The following is a 27,628-nucleotide window of genomic DNA, read 5'->3' on the forward strand; positions in this document are numbered from 1 at the left end:
CACCCGGACTCTTTTACTATGGACCCGTGCAGTTTTAACATGTGCAGAAAGCGGTTTGACATTGTCTTGCTGAAAGAAGGAAGGCCTTCCCTGAAAAAGATTTTGTCTGGATGGCAGCATATTGCTCCCGGTATAGAGGGTATATGCAGAATTTTGTTGCCCATACCTTCTCGGATGGTAGCAGACCACACACTTTGCTCTGACTCTGTTTCAATTAGCGTAAGCTTGAACGGAGGACGCTGCTCGAAGAACGCCTCGAAGTAACCCTTCATCTTCACCACAGCCAGAGTGAACTGGATGTCCTGCAGAAACCGAAAAATGATGAGTTACCAAAAAAAAAAGTATTCATAAAAACAATGTGATGTTAGACAAGATCATCGCAAGTGCTACAGTGCTTTTTGCATTCAAACTCACCTCAGGTGTGATGTCCCCCTGGGGCTCACTGATCAGACGGTACTTCCTGTTCTCCTCCAGCAGCTTCTGGCACTGAGGCGGCTTCTCGATCTTCATGTACTTTTTCTTCGCGGTCCTTACCTCCTTTCTAATGTCCTGTGAGGAAAAAGAGTGAAATTCTCTCAAGCTTAGATCTCAAATTAAGACAAAGTAAAGAATATATGTACGTGTGTGAACGCAAGCTGTCCTCTGACGTGTACGATTTTCTACTTTTACATTTACTTTCTATGTAATGTTACTTTTGAGAGTGATGGCTAGGAAACTGGGAAGAATCAGTGCAGTTCTCAGCTGATCCAACGGTAGTGGCAAACTTCAACTTTGGAAACAAAACAAAACAAAACAAACAAACAAACAAAAAACCTGAATGCAAAATACACAAGCCTTTACTTCCTGAAAAGTGCCCCTGTCTGAAACCATACAGTTTACACAGATTCCCTATAGGCATGAAGAGGACCAAGACGTTTGCCATAAGCAGCTTACCACGTGAATGAAACTAGAATGGCCCTCGGTAGTGTGCATACCTCCAGCAAGCTACATATTATCACCATCAAAATCACATCACTTGAACCTAGGATAATACTAAAGCTGTCCACCAAATTTCATCCAAACACATTCAGTACTTTTTGAGTTACTTTGAGAAAAGACAAGAAACTCTGGATTTGCATACATATCTGGATTTGCGGCGGCACGGTGGTGTAGTGGTTAGCGCTGTCGCCTCACAGCAAGAAGGTCCGGGTTCGAGCCCTGTGGCCGGCGAGGGCCTTTCTGTGTGGAGTTTGCATGTTCTCCCCGTGTCCGCGTGGGTTTCCTCCGGGTGCTCCGGTTTCCCCCACAGTCCAAAGACATGCAGGTTAGGTTAACTGGTGACTCTAAATTGACCGTAGGTGTGAATGTGAGTGTGAATGGTTGTCTGTGTCTATGTGTCAGCCCTGCGATGACCTGGCGACTTGTCCAGGGTGTACCCCGCCTTTCGCCCGTAGTCAGCTGGGATAGGCTCCAGCTTGCCAGCGACCCTGCAGAAGGATAAAGCGGCTAGAGATAATGAGATGAGATGAGATCTGGATTTGCATCAAAATCTAATCAATTGTTCCTTGGCCCGTGGATCACCTTTCCTCCAAATTTCACCAAAATCTGTTCACTACTTTTTGTGTATCATGCTCCGGTTTTCCCCACAGTCCAAAGACATCCATCCATTATCCATAACAGCTTATCCAGTGCAGGGTCATGGGCAAGTTGGAGCCTATCCCAGCTGACTATGGGCAAGAGGCAGGATGCACCCTGGACAAGTTGCCAGGTCATTACAGGGCTGACACACAGACACAAACAACCATTCACACTCACACCTACAGTCAATTTAAGCCTGTATCTCACTGGGCTGCGAACGTCATTCGTGAGGGAGTTTCAAAAGTGTCCTGAAACATTCGCAGGGCTTCTCAATTTCCTCGCATGAGTCGCAAAGTGTCGCTCCTTTGTCACTGAAATTTTTAACATGTTCAAAAAATTCATGCAACAAAATTTCTCTCAAAATAGCCACAAATGCGTTGCTGGTATCGCAAAGCCGTCGCGAACCCTTCTCAAGTCAGTTTCCGTGAAGTGAGATACTGGCTGAAGTGCGAGAACTGAATTCGCATATTTTATCGCAATTGTTGTGTCTCCAACTAGTCGCAGCCCAGTGAGATACTGGCTTTAGAGCCACCAATTAGCCTAACCTGCATGTCTTTGGACTGTGGGGAAAACCGGAGCACCCAGAGGAAACCTACACAGACACAGGGATAACATGCAAACTCCACACAGAAAGGCCCCTGTCAGCTGCTGGACTCAAACCCAGAGCCTTCTTGCTGTGAGGTAACAGTGCTAACCACTATACCACCATGCTGCCAGTAATACGTTTGAATACCTACAAAAGCATAACTTCGTATTTGTTTTTTTGCTTAGGTAACTGATCTGTAATGATTAAATGCAACTCAAGAATGATTTGCTCGGGGGAAGCCATGGCCTAATGGTTAGTGATGCAGATTTGGGACCAAAAGGTTGCTGGTTTGATTCCCTGAACCAGCAGGAATGGCTGAAGTGTTCCTTGAACAAGGCACCTAGCCCCAGGCTGCTCTGTGCATGTTGTATGTCTCTCTGGATAAGAGCATCTGCTAAACGCTGTTAATGTGATGTTAGTACAGTACATTATGCAGAATGGGTGTCTGTGTTGTTCTGCCTCCGAGCTGTAATGACTGATAGTAAGAGAGACAGGATAAAAAGGAGAGTGGAACAAGGGTATGGCATTTTTGACAATGACATTCATTTTTGTCTTTCCGAGTCCAGCACCGGGTGGTGTAGTGGTTAGCACTGTCGCCTCACAGCAAGAAGGTCCGGGTTCAAGCCCCGTGGCCGGCGAGGGCCTTTCTGTGCGGAGTTTGCATGTTCTCCCCGTGTCCGCGTGGGTTTCCTCCGGGTGCTCCGGTTTCCCCACCAGTCCAAAGACATGCAGGTTAGGTTAACTGGTGACTCTAAATTGACCGTAGGTGTGAATGTGAGTGTGAATGGTTGTCTGTGTCTATGTGTTGGCCCTGTGATGACCTGGCGACTTGTCCAGGGTGTACCCCGCCTTTCTCCCGTAGTCAGCTGGGATAGGCTCCAGCTTGCTTGCAACCCTGTAGAACAGGATAAAGTGGCTAGAGATGATGAGATGAGTCCAGCACCAATTCAAACATCTCCGTCTATGGCATCTAAGGTCCCCAGCCTTTCTGCCTCAAACTGCTTCCTACTTCTCTTCACTTTCTCCTCCAACATATTTCTCATCGCACAACACCTCTGGTTGCAGAGCGCTGGTACGCTGTGTAAAAACAGCTTTATGCTGGCTTTATTTGGTTCAATGGAAACAACCAAAGCAAACCAAAATATTGAGGGATCTTCTTTACGGCAATATCTGTGTAAAAAGAGCTACTGAGTCACTACAACTTCCTACTGCAGTAATGGCACTGCCACTAGATGTCGATCGCTGTATTTGTTGATAGAAATAACGTACACAGGGGTCTGTATGCCAGATACTTCATATAAAAAAAAAAAAAACATTAATTGTGGATGTGGTGAAAATGGTGGAGATGTTTATTTATTGATCTTTCCGTTTCCATTTCCGGTTGAGAGTACGCTGTGAGCATTTTGGCTGCCGCTTCTCACTGGAGCTTTTTATTTTTCTTTTTTTTCCCCTTTGTTTTTCTTTTTGTGTTTGTACAGTTTGATGTTTGTTCTTCGTTTGAATGTTCTTTGTTTGAATGTTTTGGCCACCAGTTGTGGTGTAGCTCCGGACCCAGTTTTGCCGTCGGTTCCTTTCGGGCCTTGGTCTGTTATGGGTGATGCCTGTGCTGCTCGCTATGGACTGCAGTGAGTTCGTTGCTCTTTTAACATCAGGGTTGTCCAGCGCTCTGTGTGGTGGTGCATCAGTGCTTGGTGCGGTGTTCCGAGCGATGTTGCCCGGTGGCGTCACGGTGGCTGTGCAGGCGGTGTGGGACATACTTTCGTGCACCTTTTGGCGGGACTGTGGGTAGCTATGCCATTGGAATTACATCCTGACACTCTTTTGGTGGACTTTTTTTTTTGTAATTGTAAAGCAACCTTGGGTGTGAAAAAGGCGCTATATAAGTTGAATTTATTATCTCATCTCATTATCTCTAGCCGCTTTATCCTGTTCTACAGGGTCGCAGGCAAGCTGGAGCCTATCCCAGCTGACTACGGGCGAAAGGCGGGGTACACCCTGGACAAGTCGCCAGGTCATCACAGGGCTGACACAGACACAGACAACCATTCACACTCACATTCACACCTACGGTCAATTTAGAGTCACCAGTTAACCTAACCTGCATGTCTTTGGACTGTGGGGGAAACCGGAGCACCCGGAGGAAACCCACATGGAGAACATGCAAACTCCGCACAGAAAGGCCCTCGTCGGCCACAGGGCTTGAACCCGGACCTTCTTGTTGTGAGGCGACAGCGCTAACCACTACACCACCATGCCGCCCCTGAACTTATTATTATTATTATCAAACATTTGTTTGGAAGGAGTTTCCAGTGTCAGAGATTAGCAACCATCAGTGATAAAGCTGAAGCGTGAATGACAGTCTGTAGAAGGAAAAGCACTTTACAGAGAGCATCCATAACATGGCAAAAGTGCTTTATTTGGTGTAACAAGCCAATATTCCCTATAAAAATCACTCAAGCATAAACCTGCCTTTTGTCTAAAACAAGAGCACCTTGGAGAAGGAGAGCCGTAATTCATGATATGCACTGAGAATATTTGTGTATTTATAATTATAACATTCATGAAAAATGTAATCAATACATCTCTAGAGATTCTTTTTGTTCTTACATGTTTGACATATGACATTAGTACGGGTATGGCATTGTATGACACAGACACAGTGACCACAAGTTGTTTGATTCACCCCAGACTGACGACACACACTCACACACAAGTTTCATACCGGATTGAACATCTTATCTGGTTATACAGGCATATGAGTTTACCCACAGACTAAAATGTACACAATAATTTTAGCATATTTATTCTTGAAGACGCGTCATAGTTGGAAAATGAATGAATGTGTGATATTTACTAAGAACTTGACAGCATCATCTCAGTAGCTGGCTAAAATCTAGGGTGAAATTGTGACTCAGCTCAAAGCATGAAAAAGCTTTTGGAAATTTGGAATTTTATAAGAGGACTTTTATTTACTCAAATAAAGAAAATCTAAAAACCATATGATCGGTTCCTTTTGTAGTATTTTTCATTGTCTTACCTTTAATCTACACTGCCTGTTTAAACTAATAATTTGCTTAAGCTAGTTTATTATTATTATTATTATTCATCGCTTCTACTTGTTTACCAGAATTCATACGTAGATGAAACATATGATTCTCATAAACACACACACACACACACACACACACACACACACACACACACACACACACACACACACACACTTCCTGTAAAATGTCATGCACACATAGTAACACTTCTCCCACACTTCTGGTCCAAACCACACACACACACACACACACACACACACACACACACACACACACCTTAATGCTTTTACATGAATACACACAGAGTCTTTCACACCACTATGATTCCTACGTGCACCACATCGTCACTGCTTCAGGATTATGTCATACTTACAGTAAGCTTAAATGGAAATGTGTTCAAACTTTTCAACCTGATATTTAACAGTAACACACCTGACGAATTCTGTACTCATTGTAAATAGGCATATCAGACGCTCGCTGACCGTGCTGTGAAAATTGTGCATGCAGACGCTCATCTAAGTTTCCAAACCTGCCATTGTTTAACTCTTGAATATTTTCTATCGTGAATACTATCATTATCTCTGCTTTCCAAAGAAATGTATCTCGTTAAGATCTGTTCAGTACTTTGGGAGTAACGGCAGGTGGAAGTTGGTACAACAGAGTAAAAACTGCTCGGGCGACGTGGGGAAACTGCCGGTGCTTTGTGAGTCACGGGAAAGCACTCAGGCTCTCTCTCTTCTGATCGGTTCCCGATTGGATTACTCGTGAATCAGATAACTTTTATAGGAATGTTCTCTTGCTCTCACTGTTTCTGATGAAGTATTCAGCAAAATTTTCTGTCAGCTAGTTTTGATGTTATGACTGTGAAGTGAGTTTTCATAGCTTTACCTACTTATTTTTTCAAATTAAACTGATTCCTGTAAATAAATAACTATTTTAGAATATAACTGGAGTTGTTTTGATGAAAAATATTGAGATCTTAGTGGTTGGAATGAGATTTTAAAAAACCCACAAGTCAGAAACGCGATTGTCAATTTCAATTCAGTTAATGTGAATTGTTTATTGAATGTGGATCACAGTTTTTTTGAGGTTCGCCTTGAAAGCTGTGAATATTAATCGAAATAATCATTTATATTCTTTCATATAAACATTAGCAGGCCCTACTTTTGAGAAATACAAAGGCCTACAGAGCACAAAGAGGGGATTAGAAATAATCTTTTAGACTTACTTTTTATTTTGATAGAGAATGGTAGATGTGAATGACATTCAATGCTTATTTATGCATATTTTATAATTAACACTGATTTCTCCTTTTTTGTGATGTATAAATGAGAGTTAAGATCAGCTTTATATTGCGCAAATAAAGTCATTTAGTGAAATTTTATAGAAGAGCGTGTACTGATTTAACATTTGTGACCCCTCACCGAATCCAGGGACACATGTCGGCCGAAACGAATCCGAGATAATCGGAAAAGAAGCGCTTTTTTTCGAAATTTGTGATTTTTGTTTTTTTCCATCATGTGCAAGTTGAGATCTTGAAGAATGCAATCAGTATTTCAGATAATAGATTGTTTTGTTGGAAAAGCATACATTTTTTGTTGCAAATTGTCTCGTTTTTGTCAGGACTGTAGCCTGCTGGGGGGTGTGGGTAAATTACCATATGGGCCATTCACATGATGATTTAAGTCTTTTGGTTTTTTTTCGCGAATCAGCTGTATGATACGAGCTGAGCGGATGGCTACTTAACTGCATACAGGCGTGTGATTTCACTATGGAATGAGCAAGTTAAACACAGCGCAGAGGAGCTGAAACACCGCGAAGCAAACAGACACACGGTATTTACATCGGAGATAACCATTTCTAGCAAAAAAACCGCAACCTCGTTTTCCAGATTGAATGGAATACTTGAATGATTGGATGATACACGGACCGTTCTAGGATTACATTCCATCGGAGGCATTGGTGTGTGTAAGGCGCCGTTTCTCTTTCTGATGGGGTAAGTTTATTAATCAAAGGCTGTGTGGTTATTTTTGCATGTAACGGAGAGTGTTGTGGACGTACCATTTTTTGGCCGTGCGATTTTTGGCGTTTCCCAAATCGCTGCGGTTTTTTTTTTTGGTCACGGAGAAAGACGCGCGTTGGCCGTAAGTTTGTCTTGCAACCTGAAAAAAACATAAGCGCCCATAGAGTTTGTTTGACATGACAAAGAACCTCTGCGGCCGGTCTGCAGCTCGAAAATCAGCACGTCACACGCGAGCTCTCGTGCGTTTCATGCGCGCTCTTGTGCGTTTCTTGCGTTTTTTGCATGTAGACCGGCCGTAGGAGCACGTACGGCCAGTTGTGACCGAGGCTTTACATGAAACTAGCGTTGTGTTAGTTGTGTCATCATTGTGCTATCTTTCTTTCTTACGGTGTGAGTAATTTTTCAACCACAAAACGTTAAAGTATACTTTAGGACTTATTTTTGTACTTCATAATTGTGTTGGGCATACTTTGCATGGAAGGAAAATTGACGTGGTGATCTTTGTTTACATGAAAGTAGTATCATGCTAGCTCGTAGGGGGTAGGGCTTTCCTTAATATCATGCAAATGAGCACCATTATGTGCCCGCCCTACACCCAGAGTAGCTGAGATGGAAAACTTTGAGGGCGATTTTCTCCCTTTTCTGTTTTAAGAGGTATGCACTTTCAAAAGGCCACACATTCTTCAAATATTGTCAGATCTCCACATGGAAGGCATCATTGGAAAGCTTAGAAACTGTACTTTCTGAATCTGTCAATAACTCAAAATGCCCCCGGGCGGACATGTGTCCCTGGATTCTGTTTTCTGACACATTTTTACCCAATTAGCATAATTAATACTAATTAAATACAAATTTGCATAATTGGTTTTTACTAATTTTTCAAAATTTGTATTCAGTATACAACCATCTATGTGCCTGCCAATTTCCATGTAAATATCTTGAAAAATAAAAAAGCTATTAAGAAAAAACATTTGATCTCATTGGTTAATGAGGCCCATTTTGGACCATGTGATCCTCATGCAGAATATTATGGCAGTTTTCTAAAAATTACGCCGTTTTTTCAATCTTTGATTTGTGATATCTCAAGAACAGATAAACATATTTTAATTCTGTAAATTAAATGTTTTTTTCCATTTCTATGGAGCGTCAATCATAAATGTACAGAAGCTGTCTAAGTTATTACGATAGAAACTGTAACGTTTTAGAAAAAGTGCGTTCATATAAATCATACAGCCGGCACTACTGTCAGAGCTGCTGTTCTAGAATATTAATCAATACTTTCTGACCAATCAGAATCAAGAATCTAACATTATATTACCTGTTCATAAAATGTTGTAATGCAGTATAATACAGGCTCTGATAGAGTATCTGTACTGCACTGTATCTGATGCTTAAATACAGTGTTATATATTATATTGACACTGTGGCAGTGGGGGCGTGGTCAAGCGTCGGTCTGTGACTGGAGGGCGGAGTCAGGGAAGGTAAGTGGCAGAATCACTACACCTGATGTGAACTAACCTGTGTTTGTGCGTCTTCCCAGCAACCATGCCCTATATAAGGAGAGAGAGAGCAGAGGAAGTGAGCTCTCTCCCGCACCAGATGACTTGTGTGTGTGTGTGTGTGTGTGTGTGTGTGTGTGTATGCGCATGTGGCTGGGAGAGTGAATGTTAGTACTGAAAAGTGCAAATAAAAAGAGTTTTGGAACTCAGTTCTGGCCTGCCGTCCTTCTGTGCTCCACCCACCCGCTCTGACTTCTACAGTGGTGCCGAAACCCGGGACAGAGCACAGAAGAGAACAGCCCCATGGAGTCCTCCCCCTTCGCAGACCTGATCCACGCCCTCACCACGGCCCAACAGAGCCAAGACCAGGTGCTGCTCGCCCTCCGAAAGAAGCAAGAACAACGGTTTGACACCACACATTAGTCATCTGGTGTGGGAGAGAGCTCACTTCCTCTGCTCTCTCTCTCCTTATATAGGGCGTGGTTGCTGGGAAGACACACAAACACAGGTTAGTTCACATCAGGTGTAGTGATTCTGCCACTTACCTTCCCTGACTCCGCCCTCCGGTCACAGACCGACACTTGACCACGCCCCCACTGCCACAGACACGAGTGTTTTACTGGGAAATATGCCACTCGTATTTTTCATACGAGCTACATCCGGGACATGGAGAACCAAAACCGTGACATAAATCTCTATATGTCACTCGTGAGGAAATTGATGAATTTTTTTTGATAAATTTGGCTACTCTTTGTTTGTGAATGTGTCAATATAATACAAAGAAAATCAAATGTTGGCTTGAAGATATGCAGTTTATCTTCTTGTGTTGAAAAACTCACATTTTTCATATGAAATACATCACAGATGTGAGTGACGGATTTAAATAATATTGGCTGGTGTTGAGTGGTATATCAGATATATTTCATTCGGCTAGCATGATACGGAACGAGTCGAAGACGAGAATAGAATATATCTGATATACTACGAAAAAAGCCAGCCAATATTATTATTATTATTATTATACGTTCATTTCGGGTGGTCAACGCGTCTTTCTTTCAAAATTCTCTCAAACTCTTCTGTATTTAACGAAACAAATCTGGTGGCCATGTTTGTTTACAAATTGTCACAGTCGCTCATTAGCGCGGAACTTTTACGTCTCCGAAGTGTGATGTCATGTTGTCTTGACAACCATGCAATATCGTAAACCATATTTAGTGCTCGTTCTCTATTGGCTAGACTGACGTAATACATGTAGGATAAGCGATATGCTAACAATATTGCATGCTATCAAACCAAATGAATGAAACCCGCTAGAAGGAAATAGAACACGTTTTTATTCCATCAAATAAGTGTCCTGTATGTATAATAAATCCTGATATTTCACTCCAATGATGCCACTCCCAGTGTTTTCCCACTGACTAGATGTGTGGTGTCAAAATGGTGAACTGCTTCAAAATTAAAATTCTTTTGATTAACTTGCATATTTTTTGTGGATGTGTCCATATAATATAAAGAACATTACACAGTGGCATGAAGATATGAAGTTTATCTTCTCTTGTTGAAAAATATATCACTTGTGAAATATGTTCACCACTCGATGATAAACATCATTTCTTCGCGTGGCCATGGAATATCCTCTATATATACACAGGGCTTTCCCCAAAGTGTGGACATGCGGTGCTCCGCCACCCTGTGCGACGTCAGTGCCGCACTATCACTTGCACACACACACAAAAAAAAAATCAATACCATAAATTGAACAATGCAGAGTACTTTCTGCACCTAAATATCTCCTATTGCCCTCTGAAAATGACTAATAGCTATAGAAATAGGAAGCTATTGCAATATATAGGTTGAGACTACGGTATCTTGGGACTCAACCCAGAAGTGAAAATAAAGGGTTTCGCTGCGTGCACTGACTGCCATTTGCAACCATACATAAAACCAGTTCTAGGCGCTGCTCGCTAGACTGAGCTGTTGCATGATTTGACCTCGATTCTGTTCCTGGCACTACACTGCAGGCTTTTGTGTGTGACTTTTGCCTGTTGGGTTGCAGGTCTGTAGTTGACAGCCGTATTGCTAATATTCTAATTTCAGCTGCTATATTGTTCAATATTTTTTGCTGTGCAATAAAATTAAATATTTCCTTAAACTGACTGTTTCCAGTGTTTTCATTTCAAATCTAATTTTGCCCCTTGCATATTTGACAAGGTAAAAAAACAGCAAATTTAATGATGTTGAATTGTGTTTAAATCAGCCCTAAATGCCACCAGAATGCACCATTTGAAGTCTCTAATTTCAAAATTTTCAGGGGGACCCCCCTAACAGCCTTTTGGGGCCCTCTGGGCCAGGCTCTGCTTCAGTAGCACCACTCTGATATTTTTTTTATGGGGAAAGCCCTGATATATGAAATCATTACAATATATGAGCAATTACGGTATACGGATTTGTTTTAAGCACTATAAAGCACTATGCATGCTGTACAACATGTTATAAACGTATTTGTAACACATTATGAATACAGGAAGTGTTACCTGTATGTTGCTGCTAGTACTCTATTTATACAAATAATTAATTTGGAACATCGGGTACTGGGGGCGGCATGGTGGTGTAGTGGTTAGCACTGTCGCCTCACAGCAAGAAGGTCCGGGTTCGAGCCCCGTGGCCGGCGAGGGCCTTTCTGTGTGGAGTTTGCATGTTCTCCCCGTGTCCGCGTGGGTTTCCTCCGGGTGCTCCGGTTTCCCCCACAGTCCAAAGACATGCAGGATAGGTTAACTGGTGACTCTAAATTGACCGTAAGTGTGAATGTGAGTGTGAATGGTTGTCTGTGTCTATGTGTCAGCCCTGTGATGACCTGGCGACTTGCCCAGGGTGTACCACGCCTTTCACCCGTAGTCAGCTGGGATAGGCTCCAGCTTGCCTGCGACCCTGTAAGACAGGATGAAGCGGCTAGAGATAATGAGATGAGACATCGGGCACTGAATCCTGCACTGCTATTACTGTTGAACAAAAGAAAAAAAGAAAAGATTCTCACAGCGATGTCCGAGTCGTTGTTGGTAGCGAGGTAGACCCTGAATGAGTACGAGTCCTGCTGGCCCACTTCCTTATAGACCTGGACAACACCATGGTGCTCGGCTGGCTTAGACGTCTGTACAACCGGGCCCACCGGAGACAGTGACGACACATTCCACTTTATATGACTGCGCGAGTGATCGACTGAAGGCTCGATCAGGCCTCGGTGGTTCTTCACGTGTAGGACGCTGAATTTCACCTCGTTGTCCTGATCTGATGTGGACAGAACAAGAACGTTAATAGCTTACACAGGCTTAGCTTACACATTTGAATACTAATCTGAATGAGATTTTAAAGCCATCCCGTTCTGCTCACTTGTAATACAGCCGTGCTTGTTCTATGTAAAACATTACTTGTTGAAAACATTTGGTGCATTCATCCATCCATCCATTATCTGTAGCCGCTTATCTTGTTCTACAGGGTTGCAGGCAAGCTGGAGCCTATCCCAGCTGACTATGGGCGAGAGGCGGGGTACACCCTGGACAAGTCACCAGATTATCGCAGGGCTCGTTTGGTGCATTACGAAACAAAAAATACAACAAAGGAGATACTGAACTGTTGAAATTGAATATCAGACAAGAACGGGACAACATTTCACTTTCAAAACTCCAGCAATTGGTCTCCTCAGTTCCCAAATGTTTATAGAACGTTGTTAAAAGTAGAGGTGATGCCCCAACATTTTTGAACCGTGTTGCTGGCATGAAATTAATAATAAGAGTGCTCTGAGAGCACAAGATCCCCCGCTGGCAACTACGCCATAACTCTGGTAAAATGCGACGGAATTGAACGAAATTGCAATATGCGCATTACCGACATACAACAATGCCTCTTGTCAAGTTTCGTGAAATTCCTTCAAAAATTGTGAGAGGAGTTGATTTCAGAAGGTGCGTACCCCTTCCTGGGACAGACGGATAGACAGACATTGGCAGGACATAATCCCCCTTCGGGACCTTCGGCCAGTGGGGGATAAAAATGAGCATACGTGAAAAAAAAAACCTTCTCAGTTTCAACATTTGCTATGTTGTCTTTGTACTATTTTCAATGAAATATAGACTTTATCTAATTTGCAAATCATCGCATTCGGTTTTTATTTACATTTTGCACAGTGTCCCAATGTTTTTTCGGAACCCGGGGTTCTATTTTAGATTTCTGCCAAATGGATATGTAAATGAGCCCTGTGATGACTTGGCGACTTGTCCAGGGTGTACCCCGCCTTTCGCCCGTAATCAGCTGGGATAGGCTCCAGCTTGCCTGTGACCCTGTAGAACAAGATAAGTGGCTACAGATAATGGATGGATGGATGGATATGTAGATGAAGACTCAACACTAAGCTGTAGATTATTCTAAATAATCTTACTGTATTACAGGCATTTGCTTTAAGACTACCGTATTTTTCGGACTATAAGTCGCACTTTTTTTCATGGTTCGGCTGGCCATGCGACTTATACTCCGGTGCGACATATATATGTTTTGTTTTTTTTTCACCGCGGAATAACTGGAGCTTATGCTGAGTCTGATGACAGCCACGCAGAAGAAGAGGAAACGGCGCTTCATCTGCCGCTGGAGGCAGAGTTGTTCAGAAGCGACACCGAGGATGAGGAATTCAATGGATTTGCTGATTTGGAGTGAAATCATCAGCTTGATAAACTTGATTGACCTGTGTTTTATTATTAATGATAGGCCTATAGTTATTTAAATAAGTTATGTAGTGATTTTAGGCAGTGCTTAATTTGTGAAGTGGGAGGTCCCAGAACGCAGGAGGTGGGTGGGTCCGGCGACTCAAAAAAAAAAAAAAAAAGGCGGGGGATGGTTTACTATAACTTTACGCACATGCGCTTATTGTGTGTGTAAAATAATAATAATAATAATAATAATAATAATAATAATAATAATAATAATATCAGACATTATGATCTTAGAAAACGCTTTAGTGACAAACAGTTACAGACAGTAATATGTCGTGATATTATATTATAAAATATAAATTTTTATTAGTCTATATATTAAATTATATATTACATTTATTTTCTAAAATAACAGACTGTACTCATCACAGCCGGTTTATTTCACCATTGGAGATCAGATCACACAAGACATGAGTTAAATGACTCATTTTAAGGATTTAAGTAGGGGATTTAAAAGCGGTTGTTGTTTTTTTTTTTTTCACTAGACGGTTGTTTTTACTACCGTACCTGTCTTTGGAGATGATATACCTATAGCCTACTTGACCTCTGATTTGATGAAATAAAATTCGACAAAAATGAAGAATGACACTCCTCGATGATGACTACAGCTTTAATAACACAGATGAAAGAGCCATGGGGCGATAATAAGCCCTACCGGTAAAAATATTCTAAAAGCAAACTGATTAATGCATCAGTAATAGGCTACTAATATTAGTTATAATAATAATATAGGCTATTAGTAATAACGATAGTGATAGTATTAAAGATAGTAGTAGATATTTAAAATAATCAGACTAGGCTACTTACAGGGCAAAGGGCGCGTTATCACTGCTCAGCTGTTCGTTTATTAAATAAACAATGCAGTCGCGCAGTAACCGCGCGCCGCTTATCAGATAGAATCACAGATTCCATGGATAGAATAACCCTTCAAAAAAGTGCGACTTATAGTCCGGTGCGACGTATATATGTTTTTTCGTCTTCATAATGCATTTTTTGGCTGATGCGACTTAAACTCCGGAGCGACGTATAGTCCGGAAAATACGGTATATGGGAAGCCTGGCTTCTCCTAACATTAAAATTAAAATGCAGCAATGAAATGTTTACCAAAGTGTCTATATTATTCATCAGTCTTGGTGTAATTCTCGTGAACAGTGCAGCATGCGGACAAATCTCCTCTGATGCCCCTGACACAGAGCTAACAGACACCCACTGAAGCTTTTGTGTCAATCAGTGTCTGTTAGGTGTTTGTGTACTCGCTGTTTTTTTTTCTTTCTTTTTTCCCATTAAAACATCTTTTTCTCGTGGTTTTTCCTGCCTGGATGCATGGATTCTCCTCTCAAAAAGGGGGGAATCTTGTAACTGGCTGCCAATCAGGAATGAATGTGACTTAGATGTCAAACTTAAACATATCAGCAGTGCCAATCAGAATCGGTTGGTGTAATTTGTAAATAATGTAAATTATTCTATCCACATTCACTGGATATGAGCAATCGCACGCTCTGATTGGCTACTCTACTACTAGGATATCAGCTCATATACCGTGAGTAGAGGAAAAATAAAATGGTGGAGGGTGTTGCTCAACCGAGGACGAAATAAAAACTCGACTCGAAAACAAAACCCCAAAAAATGCAAAAAAACCAAAAACAATAAAAGTATTTGATGGTAAGAATAAAATTCTTTTATTTTTCAAGAATTATTATTATTACATTTTTCACAAATTGCTCCTGTCATTTTGCCAGTGCGTTTACATTCTAAGCGGAAATGATTTTGTCAGACGTTTTGTATAAAGTTTTATTTATTGAATTTGCAAAAAATACAAATAAAAATGTTGTTTCTCAAAATCCAGTGAATGTGGATAGAATAAAACAGTTATTCCACTCAATCTCATCGTACATGGCTTACAGTCGACTCGGAGCTACGCGACTCATCCAGTGCCGTATTAAGCCAATGCGGTGCCCCCGGGCACTATACCTCAAGTGCCCCCCCCACACACACACACCCTGCGCACACGCATTCAGTAACCTCCTGCACACACTCACAAACCTTGCCCTTTGCTGTCAAAAATAGTAGCATATACATAAACAATAGTACACATAAACAAGGTCATTCTTCCTCATTGAAAATTTATTAAGTAGGCTACATCAGCCCATCAAATTCACTGAAAACAACCAACGATATGCATGTAGGCATATTGAAATGTCTTATTCAAAAATGAGCAGCATATATTTGTATGTCTCAAGGGGATCCTCGTCGTCGCCGACCCCTCGGTTAACACTGGCTGTGGTTGTAGCATCTCCCCGGCTAGTGCTAGCAGGGCCATCTCCCTCACTAGCATCGCTGATTTCACTAGCTTCGGCTTCAGCGCTGGTAGTGACAGCAGTTGTCGATGTTTTTATAAAAAAAAAACGATCTAACACTGGAACATTTTTAATTGCAGCTACACGCCTGGAGTCTTTCTCTTTTTTTAATTTTCTCTTCACACAACCACTTTGATGTCTGTCCATTTTTCATTTCTACCGCGGTTTTAAAAAAATTGATACATTTCACCATAGGTGGACTGGCTCAACTGACAGGTTGAGGAAAGCGGGGTTAATGGTCACATAGGCCACTCTTGCTCAGAATTATGATTATTGTTGTTCTTATGAAATTAGTGTTCATAATGAATTATATATGACTATTTAACAATGTCAAGTGTATAACCATTTTAAGTGTACAAACATTCACGAAAAATATTTTTTAATTTTCTGTCATGTGGTGCTCCCCCACTGGCTGTGAGTAGTTGGTGCCCCTGGGCACTGTGCCGCAGGCCCATATAGTTAATCCGGCCTTGGACTCGTCAGCTATCAGCTCATGTACGACTCGATTTCATGGAATAACTGTTAAATATACTGTGTAGTAAATAAAGTATGAAGTTCTGTTTGATTATTTGCATTTATTTCTGAAATGTGTTGTTCGTAAGTCTAGCTAGCTGTCACTTTCTTCTTCATCTAGTGGCTTAGCTGCTTTTTAGGCCGATATGGCAGACTAGAAAATTCTTTTGAAAATTCTTCTCATACTTCTGAGGAGATCTGAGAAACAGGAGTTCAGACCAATATCCAAGATGTTAACTCAAAAGTCAGGGAGCAAAAAAGGCCTTTTAGCTTTCATGGCACAGTAAAATCGTTTGCTTGTGTTTATTATTAGACTTAATTTCCAAATCATGTTAAATGAGCTCATTAATATAAACCAAATCATCCATGTTTCATATATAACATACTGTACCATGATAGAAAGTTGTGCTTCCCCTTTTTTCTTAACCATCAGCCATCACTGCACTGTACCTGCCAGGCAGAGTGAATGAGGAAACTGGATGGACTTGAGGATGGAAGGATCGCAGTCCACATCGAAAATGGGGCCGGCAAACTTCCACGAGTCACTCAGGAATGCACCGAACTTGCTCCAGGAAAGGACACAGTAGCGGATCCGGACCCTCTGAGACACCTCAAACACCAGCCCTGTCTCTGAGCACTCATACACTCCCTCGTCCTCCAGTGTCAACCTGGCACAAAATACAATCAGGTTTCAACTGACAATTAACAGTTATTCCACGAAATCGAGTCGTACACAAGCTGATAGCCTATGAGGCGCGTAGCACCGAGTCGGCTATAAGCCATGTACGATGAGATTGAGTGGAATAACTGTTTTATTCTATCCATATTCACTGGATTTTGAGAAACAGCATTTTTATTTTTTGCAAATTCAATAAATAAAAACTTTATACAAAACATCCGGCAAAATCATTTCCGCTTAGAATGTAAACAAACCGGCAAAATAACAGGAGCAATTTGTGACAAATGCTGTAATAATAATTCTTGGGGAAAAAAAAAAAAGACACGCTCTTACCATCAAATAATTTTATATTCCATATTTTGTTGCTTTTTTTTTTGTATTTTTCGGGGATTTCTTTTCAAGTAGAGTTTTTAGTTTGTCCTTGGTTGGTTCAGCAACACGCTCCACCATTTTGTTTTTCTCTACTCACGGTATAGACCCCTTTCACATGACGTCACCGCGCCGCGAGATTTTGTTAGGCGCCATATTGGAAGACCAAGTACATGCACTCACAATATAAAACAAAGTACGAGCGAGAGTAAAGTGACACGATGGATGATAATTCGGGTTATGTGAGTACATTACCAGTTGCAGAAAGGGCACGGTATGTGGAGAAACTGGCTGTGATTGATGGGTTTGACCCATATGATAAGACTCAGAAAAAATTATGTGAATCCAAGCACACAGTTTAACGCAAAAGTTCGTTTATATCCCGACCTTGTCAGCTGTCAGATTTATGTTAATGGACCCGGTAAGCTGGTAAATAATATTTATTTTTTTTTTCTTTACCAAATTCTAACAGAAAACGAGAGCGCCCGAAAGGGAAAACCAAGCCGAGCCGCCTCACGGCTGTAATGCAAATTGCTTTCCTCCTCGGTATACAAGTGCACTTCCATGGCAGGGAAAAAGAAACTACATTCTGCCGCCTATGTAGTCCCCTATTTAAACAAATAGGAGTCATTCAGGATTCAGCCATGTTTTTGCTCCGTGCTTTTACTCGACCAAAGTTATACAGTATTATGAGCTTTAAATTGCATAAATAAAACCATTTGGTGAAACTTTGAAGAAGAGATTGTACTGGTTTAAAGTTTTTACCGAACGTTTTCATGTCAACTCCAATTAATACACTAGTAGAATCGATGACTAGTTTAGTAGGCCAAAACTTTTTTCAATTTTTGACTGTACCAGCCTGAAAAAAAGCAAGCTGGTCATGTTGTACTGGACTAATCTATGACTGATGAAGTGATTCTATGACTATGAAGTAATCTATGAAGTAATCCATGACTGATGAAGTAAGTGATACTAGTACTGATACAATAAAACAGACGACTGTAATCTGGTAGGCAGCACGATTTATATTATTTCTCCGTCTCAGATACATAAGGAGGACCGGACACCAATTCTGCCATCTGTTTGCTACCCAGACATTGTAAACTATTTGTTGTTTACACCCAGTGCCTACACTGCTGATGACTTGAAAGCCTACAAAGGGCTACAGGCTTACAATTATGTTGTTAGTGGCTTGGTTCGTGATATTACAGCTGTTATTAAGAATAACCTACACATAGTTATTATTATTAAATTGTAGAAGTCTGGGAGGCTTGCTCCTCATACAGTTATCAACTTGAGGCCAATTTAGCATGTTTTAAATCTGAATTTCTTGCGTTTGCTTACCTCAAAGTGTCCGCAGATCATGCACAGACTCATCCATTATATCCACAGTTTTTTGCCAAGTCTCACACAGGTTTCTTTCAAGTCTACTGTTGGGCCAATAAATCATAAATAAAACAGCTCAGATTTGTTTGTTTAAGTCGTTTGCCACTCCACTTTATTCTCGTGGGTTCACATACCGCTGCCGTTATCAGGAGTTTGTTGGTCTTCCAAAATGGCGCAGGGTCTGTTTACTTCCGGTTTCGGGTGACGTCAGTGAAAGGGGTCTATATGAGCTAATAGCCTTGTAGTTAAGCAGCCAATCAGACCATGCGATTGCTCATATCCAGTGAATGTGGATGGAATAAAAAGAGTTATACTTATACAACATATATTTCCCAGATAATTCTTATGTTAGGATTGAAACTAATTACAAGACTAGTCTTTAAAAGATGCCGAAGATGGAGATGATGCAAAATAACACATGGAGAAAACAATGGGAAATGACAGAAAGAGAAGACATGTTGTTTTACTTACTGCCAACGATTTTCACAGATTTGTTTGGGTGTGACAAGCTGGTAGACCGGTCTCTGTATGTGAAACAAATACTGCTTTAAAAGCACGAACAACTTTTCATTACAACATGTTTTAAAAATGCTAAAAAAAATACTTATTATTTGGAAGGATGTAAAGTTTATCAAAATGTTTTATCTGCAAACCCAAACCTCGTGAAAGGTTGCTTTGTTATCTAGGCTCATACACTATATAGCCAAAATATATTGTCTTAGAGTATAGTGCACTACGTAGAGTGTACAAGCCATCATGATTCCATTTGTATTTGCATATAAGGACCAGTATTATGCAAGCAATGATGAGGGGGCCAAGCGATCCAGCAGGGCAGAGTCGCCATGGCAACTTGATTTGATCATTTCAAAAGCGTAGATGTAAGTACTGATAAGTTTTATGCCAACTGACCAAAGATTGGATTGAGATACTGAAATGAGATATGACCTCACATCCTCTTTTGGGGATGTGATGCCGACTCTATTGGACTGTAATGGATGAATCCTTTTGAAAATTAAAAATCCATCTGATAACTTTCATGAATCTTGGTCATGAAAGCTAGTCTCTGCCAAATTTGGTGAAAATTGGGCAAACTTTGTGGCTTGTGAAATTTTTTGAAACCTTTTGATAAAATCCAATATGGCGGCCACTTCAATTAGGCTAACATAAAAAATCGCTCTGTTTCGTCCTTGGGACCTCGCACGATATCACGATATGCATTTTTGCTGACTGCAGCACTGCACGGTGGTCAAATGATTCAAGGGTTTTGTTTTGTTTCTTCAGGTCTTGAGGAAAACATTTCTATACCAAGTTTGGTGTCAACGCATATGCCCTTACTTCCTGTTTAGCAGCCTTGCCACCGATTTCGATTGGCTGTAATAGACAAATGGTTTCAAAAATCAACCAGTGTCAGCGACACAGTAGCTCACACAGCTGTACCATGAGAAACCAGACTCGTTTATTACTAGCTCAGTTGTTCTTCATGAGAACAATTAGCACAATTTGATCTTTCAAACAAAACAATCAGAATCAAAATCCATTAAACTCAGGAACGAGTAGCGATCTTCCTGAAAGTTCGTTAATTGACCTAATTAGCAACTTGTTAATGAGAAATCACAAAACCAGGGAGTAACTTTTGTGCAGACTGATTAGATCTTGGTGGTGTAGTGGTTAGCGCTGTCGCCTCACAGCAAGAAGGTCCGGGTTCGAGCCCTGTGGCTGGCGAGGGTCTTTCTGTGGGGAGTTTGCATGTTGTCTGCGTGGGTTTCCTCCGGGTGCTCCGGTTTCCCACACAGTCCAAAGACATGGAGGTTAGGTTAACTGGTGACTCTAAATTGACCGTAGGTGTGAATGGTTGTCTGTGTCTATGTGTCAGCCCTGTGATGACCTGGCGACTTGTCCAGGGTGTACCCTGCCTTTCGCCCGTAGTCAGCTGGGATAGGCTCCAGCTTGCCTGCGACCCTGTAGAACAGGATAAAGCGGCTAGAGATGATGAGATGAGATGATTAGATCTTCCAAACACAACAAGTAGAATCAAAATCCATTGAAAACTGAGGGAAGAGTAGCGATTTTGTGAATTGTGGACGGATGGACGCCGCGTGATGGCAACAGCTCATCGCCTTATGGCTGGTGAGCTAAAAATCCATATAAGAACTTTTGTGAGGCTTGGTATAAAGATCACCTGTAGCAAATTTGGTGAAACGTGAACAAAAATTACTCAAAGTCCTTCCCACACCAGTCATGGTGCATTTGGTGGCGCCAATTTCCATTTCATAACCCTCAGCCTCTCACCTATATTACATAGCTAGGGTTACAGTGGGGGGCTAGTCCTCTGGTAACCACAAGAGTTTGACGCCCCACTCATATCTGCATTGCAGCGTGCCTTGCCAGTAGGCACCATTTTTACGATGGTCTTTGGTATGATTCAACCGTGAGTAAAACTCACACGCTCCTGGTCGAGAGGCGGACACACTGACCACTCACTGGAACAAAAACTATTGGCCTATGAAAATAATTTTTTTTAAAAACAAAAAACACCTTTTTTATAAAATCCAATATGATGCTTCGAAATAACTTGACTTGAGCCAAGAAATTCAATGGCACCTTATTTTTGAAAAATGGGCATATGGTTCAAAAGCATAAAAGTACCTCCAAATTTGATCCTTTGATCCAGCTAGGGCACTTGAGGTGCAAACATGAAACCTGAGGAAATGAATCACCTTGGTCTGCCATATTTCAAAACTTTTTAACCATACTGTTCTACGGGTTGCCATAGACACTCTAGCCAGAAGAAGGAGAAGGAGAAGAAAAAGAAGATGATGATGATGATGATGATGATCATGATCATGATGAATAATCAAGGGGTGTGTAAGCAGCCTTGCCGCTTGGCCCCCCAAAATACACAAAAATCTGAAAATGCAAGCCAAATCTTTTGGGAGGAAAATTGACATCATGCCTCAACAGCGAGCGTCGTTAACATCCAAACACACTCACCTGAAGAATGCTACATTTTTCACAGGATGGCTTCAAGTGGTCTCCTAAGAACATAACAACACAAAGCATGATCAGAGCCCACAACAGCACTGACTTTGAGATGATGATTTTGCTGACTGATTACAGTGACTGATTAAATTTAAGCCTTGTTTTTTTGTAGAACTTCACTCAGGCCTCTTCTCAGGAAGCACTGGGTAGATATTAACCAAGCAAAGACTCCAAAGCTTTGGTTGACTCTTAACTTTCTAGTGCCTGGAATCAGTGAATCGACTCTTTTCTGAGCTTTGACTCAACTTTGATGTGAACTGAAAGTAGGATGACGACTTGGTGACACACAGAATATATTATACATTTATTCTATCCACATTCACTGGATATGAGCAATCGCGTGATCTAATTGACTACTCTACTACTAGGATATCAGCTCATATACCGTGAGCAGAGAAAAACAAAAAGGTGGGGCTCTACTTGAAAAAACTCTACTCGAAAACAAAACCCCCAAAAATAAAAAAATAAAAGCAACAAAATACGGAATGAAAGTATTTGATGGTAAGAATGTATCTTATTTATTTTTCAAGAATTATTATTATCATCGCATTTTTCACAAATTGCTACGGTCATTTTGCCGATTTGTTTACATTCTAATCGGAAATTATTTTAGTTTTGAATAAATAAAGTTTTCATTTACTGAATTTGCAAAAAATAAACATAAAATGCTCCGTTTCTCAAAATCCAGTGAATGTGGATAGAATAAACAGTTATTCCACTCAATCTCGTCGTACGTGGCTTATAGCCGATGAGGTGCGTACGACTCGATTTGTTGGAATAACTGTTAAATATAAAAAGAATATTTACATTAAATAAATAGTTTAACTGCTTACAGGCTAACTGATTCAGCATTGTTTTGCTTCCCATCTCTGTATAAAGTCCATGTTTCATGACATTCATCTCATAGTCTATTCATGGATTTGAGACAAGGCTTGTGCGATATTGATTTTTTTTCCTGATTTTCCATTTTAAAATATCACGATAAACAATTTAATCGTCCAGAACTGCCTGCCTAAAGAAGAAACATGTCCACCATAAGACTCATAGAGGAGGAGTATAATATTAATATAATCAGCTGTGATAATATTGTTCTATTTCACATTAATATGATGATATTTATTTCCCATGAATTTCCCATGACAGGAAGTGAGAATCTCGGCACGCTGGGGGAAGGGCTTCCAGGAAGTGTCTGCTAATGTCAGAGGGTTCAAAACACCTGTGCCAATCATTCCAGAGTCACATGTCAGGTGCCGGTTTAATATAAACCGACATAAATACTACTCTTTGGTGTATTTTTGAGTGATAAGGTGTTAGCTTGGCATTAGCTTTCCTGACTTCTGCCTCCAGACTGAGGTCAGGAGGCTCCCCTGCTGTCAGTGAGCTCGGAGCAGGAGCACGCTAAACTTTCTGCATCTCTGGGGTAATTTCCATATTTTCGGGTCATTTCCCTTCACAATGATGAGTCAGAAGAAAGTGCCGTGAAATGAGTGACATTTGTCTCAGATGGTTCTACTTCCGCCAACAGCTGAGGCTCTCTGCATCTCATACGCACTGACAGCCCCAAACCTCATCCCACACGACAATACCCGTAAAGAAACACACCTCAACATTAACCCTGTACTCTCTAACACTAGCGTATCTTGCGGAGCTCTTTGTCTGGTAATGTTACATAATCAGTGTTAAACATCACTGGATATCACGGCAATATAATACCATGTAGGGATGATAATATGGGGATAGATTAGGGATAAAATTAGCTCATGTTTTAAGTCATTCAAATTCTGTAAAGCTGCTTTGCGACAATGTTTATTGTTAAAAGCGCTATACAAATAAACTTGATTTGATTTGATAATATCATTATCTATTCTCACAAGCGTATTTGAGACCAGTTGTCACACAAACTACTAACTTTTGGCCAAAATAGCATAAGATAAAATTACCAGAACATCAAGGATGTAGGAGCTCATCTGGCCTGCCATCAAAACACCCATGACGATCAAACTATCAAACATGGGCGTGTTGTGGCTCAGGTGGATAAGGTGCCATACCATAAATCTGGGGACCTGGGTTTGATTCCAACCCGAGGTCATTTCCTGTCTCTACACTGTCATATCCAATAAAGGTGAAAAAAGCCCCAAAAAATTCTTTAAAAAAAAATCGAACTGAAATGTGATGATGTGAGAGAGGACCAACCCCCATGACAAATTGTTCATAACAGGAAAATCAACAAAGGACTAAATTTTGTTCCTCGAGGGAAGATCAACCCAAAACATCAATCAGAACTGAATTTGCATGATAAATGAGAGAGGAGATACAATTCTAGTCCGAAGAAAATGCGCTAAGTTGACCTGATTACTCATTTGTTAGCAAAAATTGACAATACAGTAACCAGGTGTTGTGCAGAAGGGCTAGTTCTTTCAAATAAAACAATCAGAACAACCAGAACTGAAATCCATTGAGAACTGAGGGAGGGAGGAGACACGATTTAAGTGAAAAGAAACAAAGTTGTAAACAAATTGTTTACAACAGGAAAATCAACAAAAAAACGACCAAGTTTTGTTCCTCAAGGGAAGAGCTACCCAAAACGTCGATCAGAACTGCAATCGGGTGAGAACTGCAAGAGGAGATACAATTCTAATAATGAGAAGTCCCAAAATTCATTAAGTTGACCTAATTAGCAATTTGTTAGCAAAAATTTGACAATATAACGACTAAGTGTTGTGCAGAACGACTATTTTTTTCAAATGAAACAATCAGAACTGAAATCCGTTGAGAATTGAGGGAGGAGATATGATTGAACTGATGAAAATAAACAATGTTGTAAACAAATTGTTTACAACAGGAAAATCGGTAAACAAACGACCAATTTTTGTTCCTCGAGGGAAGATCTACCCAAAACATCAATCAGAACTGAAATCGGATGAGAACTGAGAGCAGACATACAATTCTAGTGAAAGGCCTGGAAGATTCATTAGTAACTCGTTAGCAAAACATCTGACAAAACAACAACCAAGTTTTGTGTGGAGTGATGAGTTCTTTCAAACAAAACAATTGGAACGGAAATCCGTGGAGAACTGACGGAGGAGATATGATTTAACTGAATCGTGGATGACGGACACCATGGCAACAGCTCATCGGCCTTATGACCACATGAGCTAATGATAGGGCTGGGAAAAACACAGAGAAATACAAATATAAATGTGTGATACAGCTAAAAATCAGATAAGCTAGGGGAGCTCAATATACTGTGGTTAACAAGCATGATTCATGCAGGTACACTGTGTTTCCACTGTTTCTCAGATTGATCACGAACAGTGATTAGAAATTGAAATATTACTCATAAAAACACAACTGAAAATCAGTGTGTAATGTAAATAGCTCCCGTGTGTTCTACTGTAACATGCTTGACAGAGGGGGACAGTAACGAAGTACATTTACTTGAGTATTGTATTTAAGTACACTTTTTGAGTATCTGTACTTTACCTGAATATTAATTTTTTTGGCAAATTATGACTTTAACTTCACTACATTTGAAAGACAAATACTGCACTTTTTACTCCACTACATTTCTGTCAAGGTCCTCATTACTCGTTACTATGACGCGGCTTTGAAAGTGGATGTTTTTTCTTTTCTTTTCTAAAACGTGATTGTTTTTTTTCGCAGGTGACACTGAGACAGCCTATCAGTAATCACTAGGGTCACGTCACGTCCACAGACTGTATAAAATCAAGTTCAATGATTTCTCAGCAGCATTATTTAACACAATCAGTTGATGGCAGAATGGAAGGAGGCGGTTCTTCTGGGGAATGCACGCACTCATGGTTCTATAGCTAGAACTCATGTTTCAGTTCTCTGAAAGGAATAAAGAGTCGTTTCGTTTTAAATGTTTGCTTTGTTGGCCTAAAACGAACCACATCACAGCCTACAAAAACTTGCCGTCCGACCTGCGGAAGCATATCGAGGTATATAAACGTTTTATTTCAAGAGAAAGCTTGCAACGAAGTTGTCTGTGCTTTTAGAGATAGCGATAACATTGCAATAGCTATGCAGTCTGGTTAGTCAAATGACTTTCTATGGATTTGCCCGCCAAGTTGCCATAGCCTTGTCCACGGCTAACGATAACACATAGCTATTAACTTGGACACTGTTAGTTAGCATGTAAAAACGGAGTTACGCTAACATGAATAATGTTAACTTATCTGAAGTGCTTTCAGAAATGTTTCAGCATAATCTTGCCAAATAAACAAAATGTAGAAATCTTTCTTTTCTAGTAATGTTAGCTACCCAATATGATTTCGAGTTTGAAAGAATTTTGCTAGCATGTCAGGTTTCATTTTCTGACTTCACTGACTAGCTAGCTTAACATTAAACCACCATGATTCCACAGGCAGATTCATATGTGCATGAATACATACACACACACGTACACAGGTGAGACCTGTGAGATGGACAGTATTGTACTAGTCAATCACAACAAATTGCTGGAATTTTTTGTTTTGATATCAGATGATGGTCTTGCACTTTTTTTTGTCTTGCTTAAAAACAAAAATGAAAATGACTGGCTCTTTTTCAGTCGAGTTGTGTTTCATTTTGTAACATTCTACCAGGTGTTTATTCTACAGGTTCTACAAGTTAGTCAGTGAATCCAGTCGGTTGCTTCAGAGGCATTAGGTTTTGTAAGCGTTGTGGCAATAATACAACAATGCGTTGACAGAAAATGTACTTTTAATACTTAAGTATTTTTAAAAGCAAGTACTTCAGTACTTTAACTTAAGTAAAAATTTGACTGTACAACTTTCACTTGTATCGGAGTAACATTTAACCAGTGGGATCTGTACTTTGACTTACAGTAAGTAATGAAGTCGGGTACTTTGTCCACCTCTGGTGCTCGACCATTTCACAAAACAAATGTGTTTTTAGTCCAAATGAAGTGATGTTTTGGGCCACAATGTGTTTCCAGCTAATCAACTATTATCCATATAGAAGCCGTTGCAGCCCAATGAAGTTACGTAGCAGAAAAATATGGCACAATCTCAAACATAAGGGATAAGAGTTCGAGTTCGCTGTCAGCTCCTATCAGCTGGCACATGATTACAACAGAGTACGGTTCATCACACGTTTAAATCTGGTAAACCTTTTTTTTTTTAATAGACGAGGCAAAATTTTTATACTCTGCCGTGTATTGGTGCATGCTGTCCCTCTGAGCTTTATTCGAAAATCATAATTTACAACATGCTCATAACATCGTCAGCAAACAAAGATCTCCTCTGCTTAGTTTCTGGACAATTCCCCAATAACAGTTTCTTATAAGGACATGCAGTCAGGTAAGAAAGTGAAATTACCATTCCTCGTGTCTGCTCTGGTCTCTGTCTGCGAGTCTAAAACAAAAAGCACAGCGAGATGAATCAGTGCCTCGTCACAAAATAAGGACACATGATTTATTAAATCTGACCGTACTTCCAGAAAACAAAGGTCTCAAATTCATTCTCCTATGTACACAATCACACAAAGTTCTAAAGTTCATGTGATTCTTACTGTTGGCGTCTCCTTCAGCGCATGATGCCACGTTTTCTGTCAGAAGATATGCACATGATTAGATGTCTCATACACAGTTCAGGAAAGTGTTTGGCCAGCATTTTGTCTCTGGGTGCTGTAGTTTAGTTAGTTAAAGCGCCTGCCTGCCTAGTAAACAGGAGATCTTGGGTTCAAATCCTAGTGGTGCCTTGTTAAGTTACTGTGTAGTTTCTTTGAAG

The 27,628-nt window shown here is 40.6% G+C and overlaps 1 protein-coding gene across 7 annotated transcripts in view; it reads right to left on the minus strand.

Annotated features, from left to right (window-relative positions):
• si:dkeyp-97b10.3 (NACHT, LRR and PYD domains-containing protein 1) overlaps positions 1–27,628 on the minus strand; it is a 92,847-nt gene that overhangs the window by 12,677 nt on the left and 52,542 nt on the right. For all 7 annotated transcript variants that reach the window (XR_009651296.1, XR_009651295.1, XR_009651294.1 and 4 more), the window contains exons 5-12: positions 27,411–27,446; positions 27,218–27,253; positions 21,828–21,871; positions 19,308–19,360; positions 16,853–17,070; positions 11,810–12,060; positions 415–549; positions 167–302 (exon numbers count right to left, since the gene is read on the minus strand). Coding sequence is in view for 2 of the 7 variants with exons in the window: in XM_060905845.1 (XP_060761828.1) it covers positions 167–302; positions 415–549; positions 11,810–12,060; positions 16,853–17,070; positions 19,308–19,360; positions 21,828–21,871; positions 27,218–27,253; positions 27,411–27,446 (909 nt within the window). In the remaining 5 variants the exon portion in view is untranslated. The remainder of the gene's footprint in view (positions 1–166; positions 303–414; positions 550–11,809; positions 12,061–16,852; positions 17,071–19,307; positions 19,361–21,827; positions 21,872–27,217; positions 27,254–27,410; positions 27,447–27,628) is intronic.

Source organism: Neoarius graeffei, chromosome 23 (genome assembly GCF_027579695.1).
Source record: "Neoarius graeffei isolate fNeoGra1 chromosome 23, fNeoGra1.pri, whole genome shotgun sequence".
Classification (NCBI taxonomy): Eukaryota; Metazoa; Chordata; class Actinopteri; order Siluriformes; family Ariidae; genus Neoarius; species Neoarius graeffei.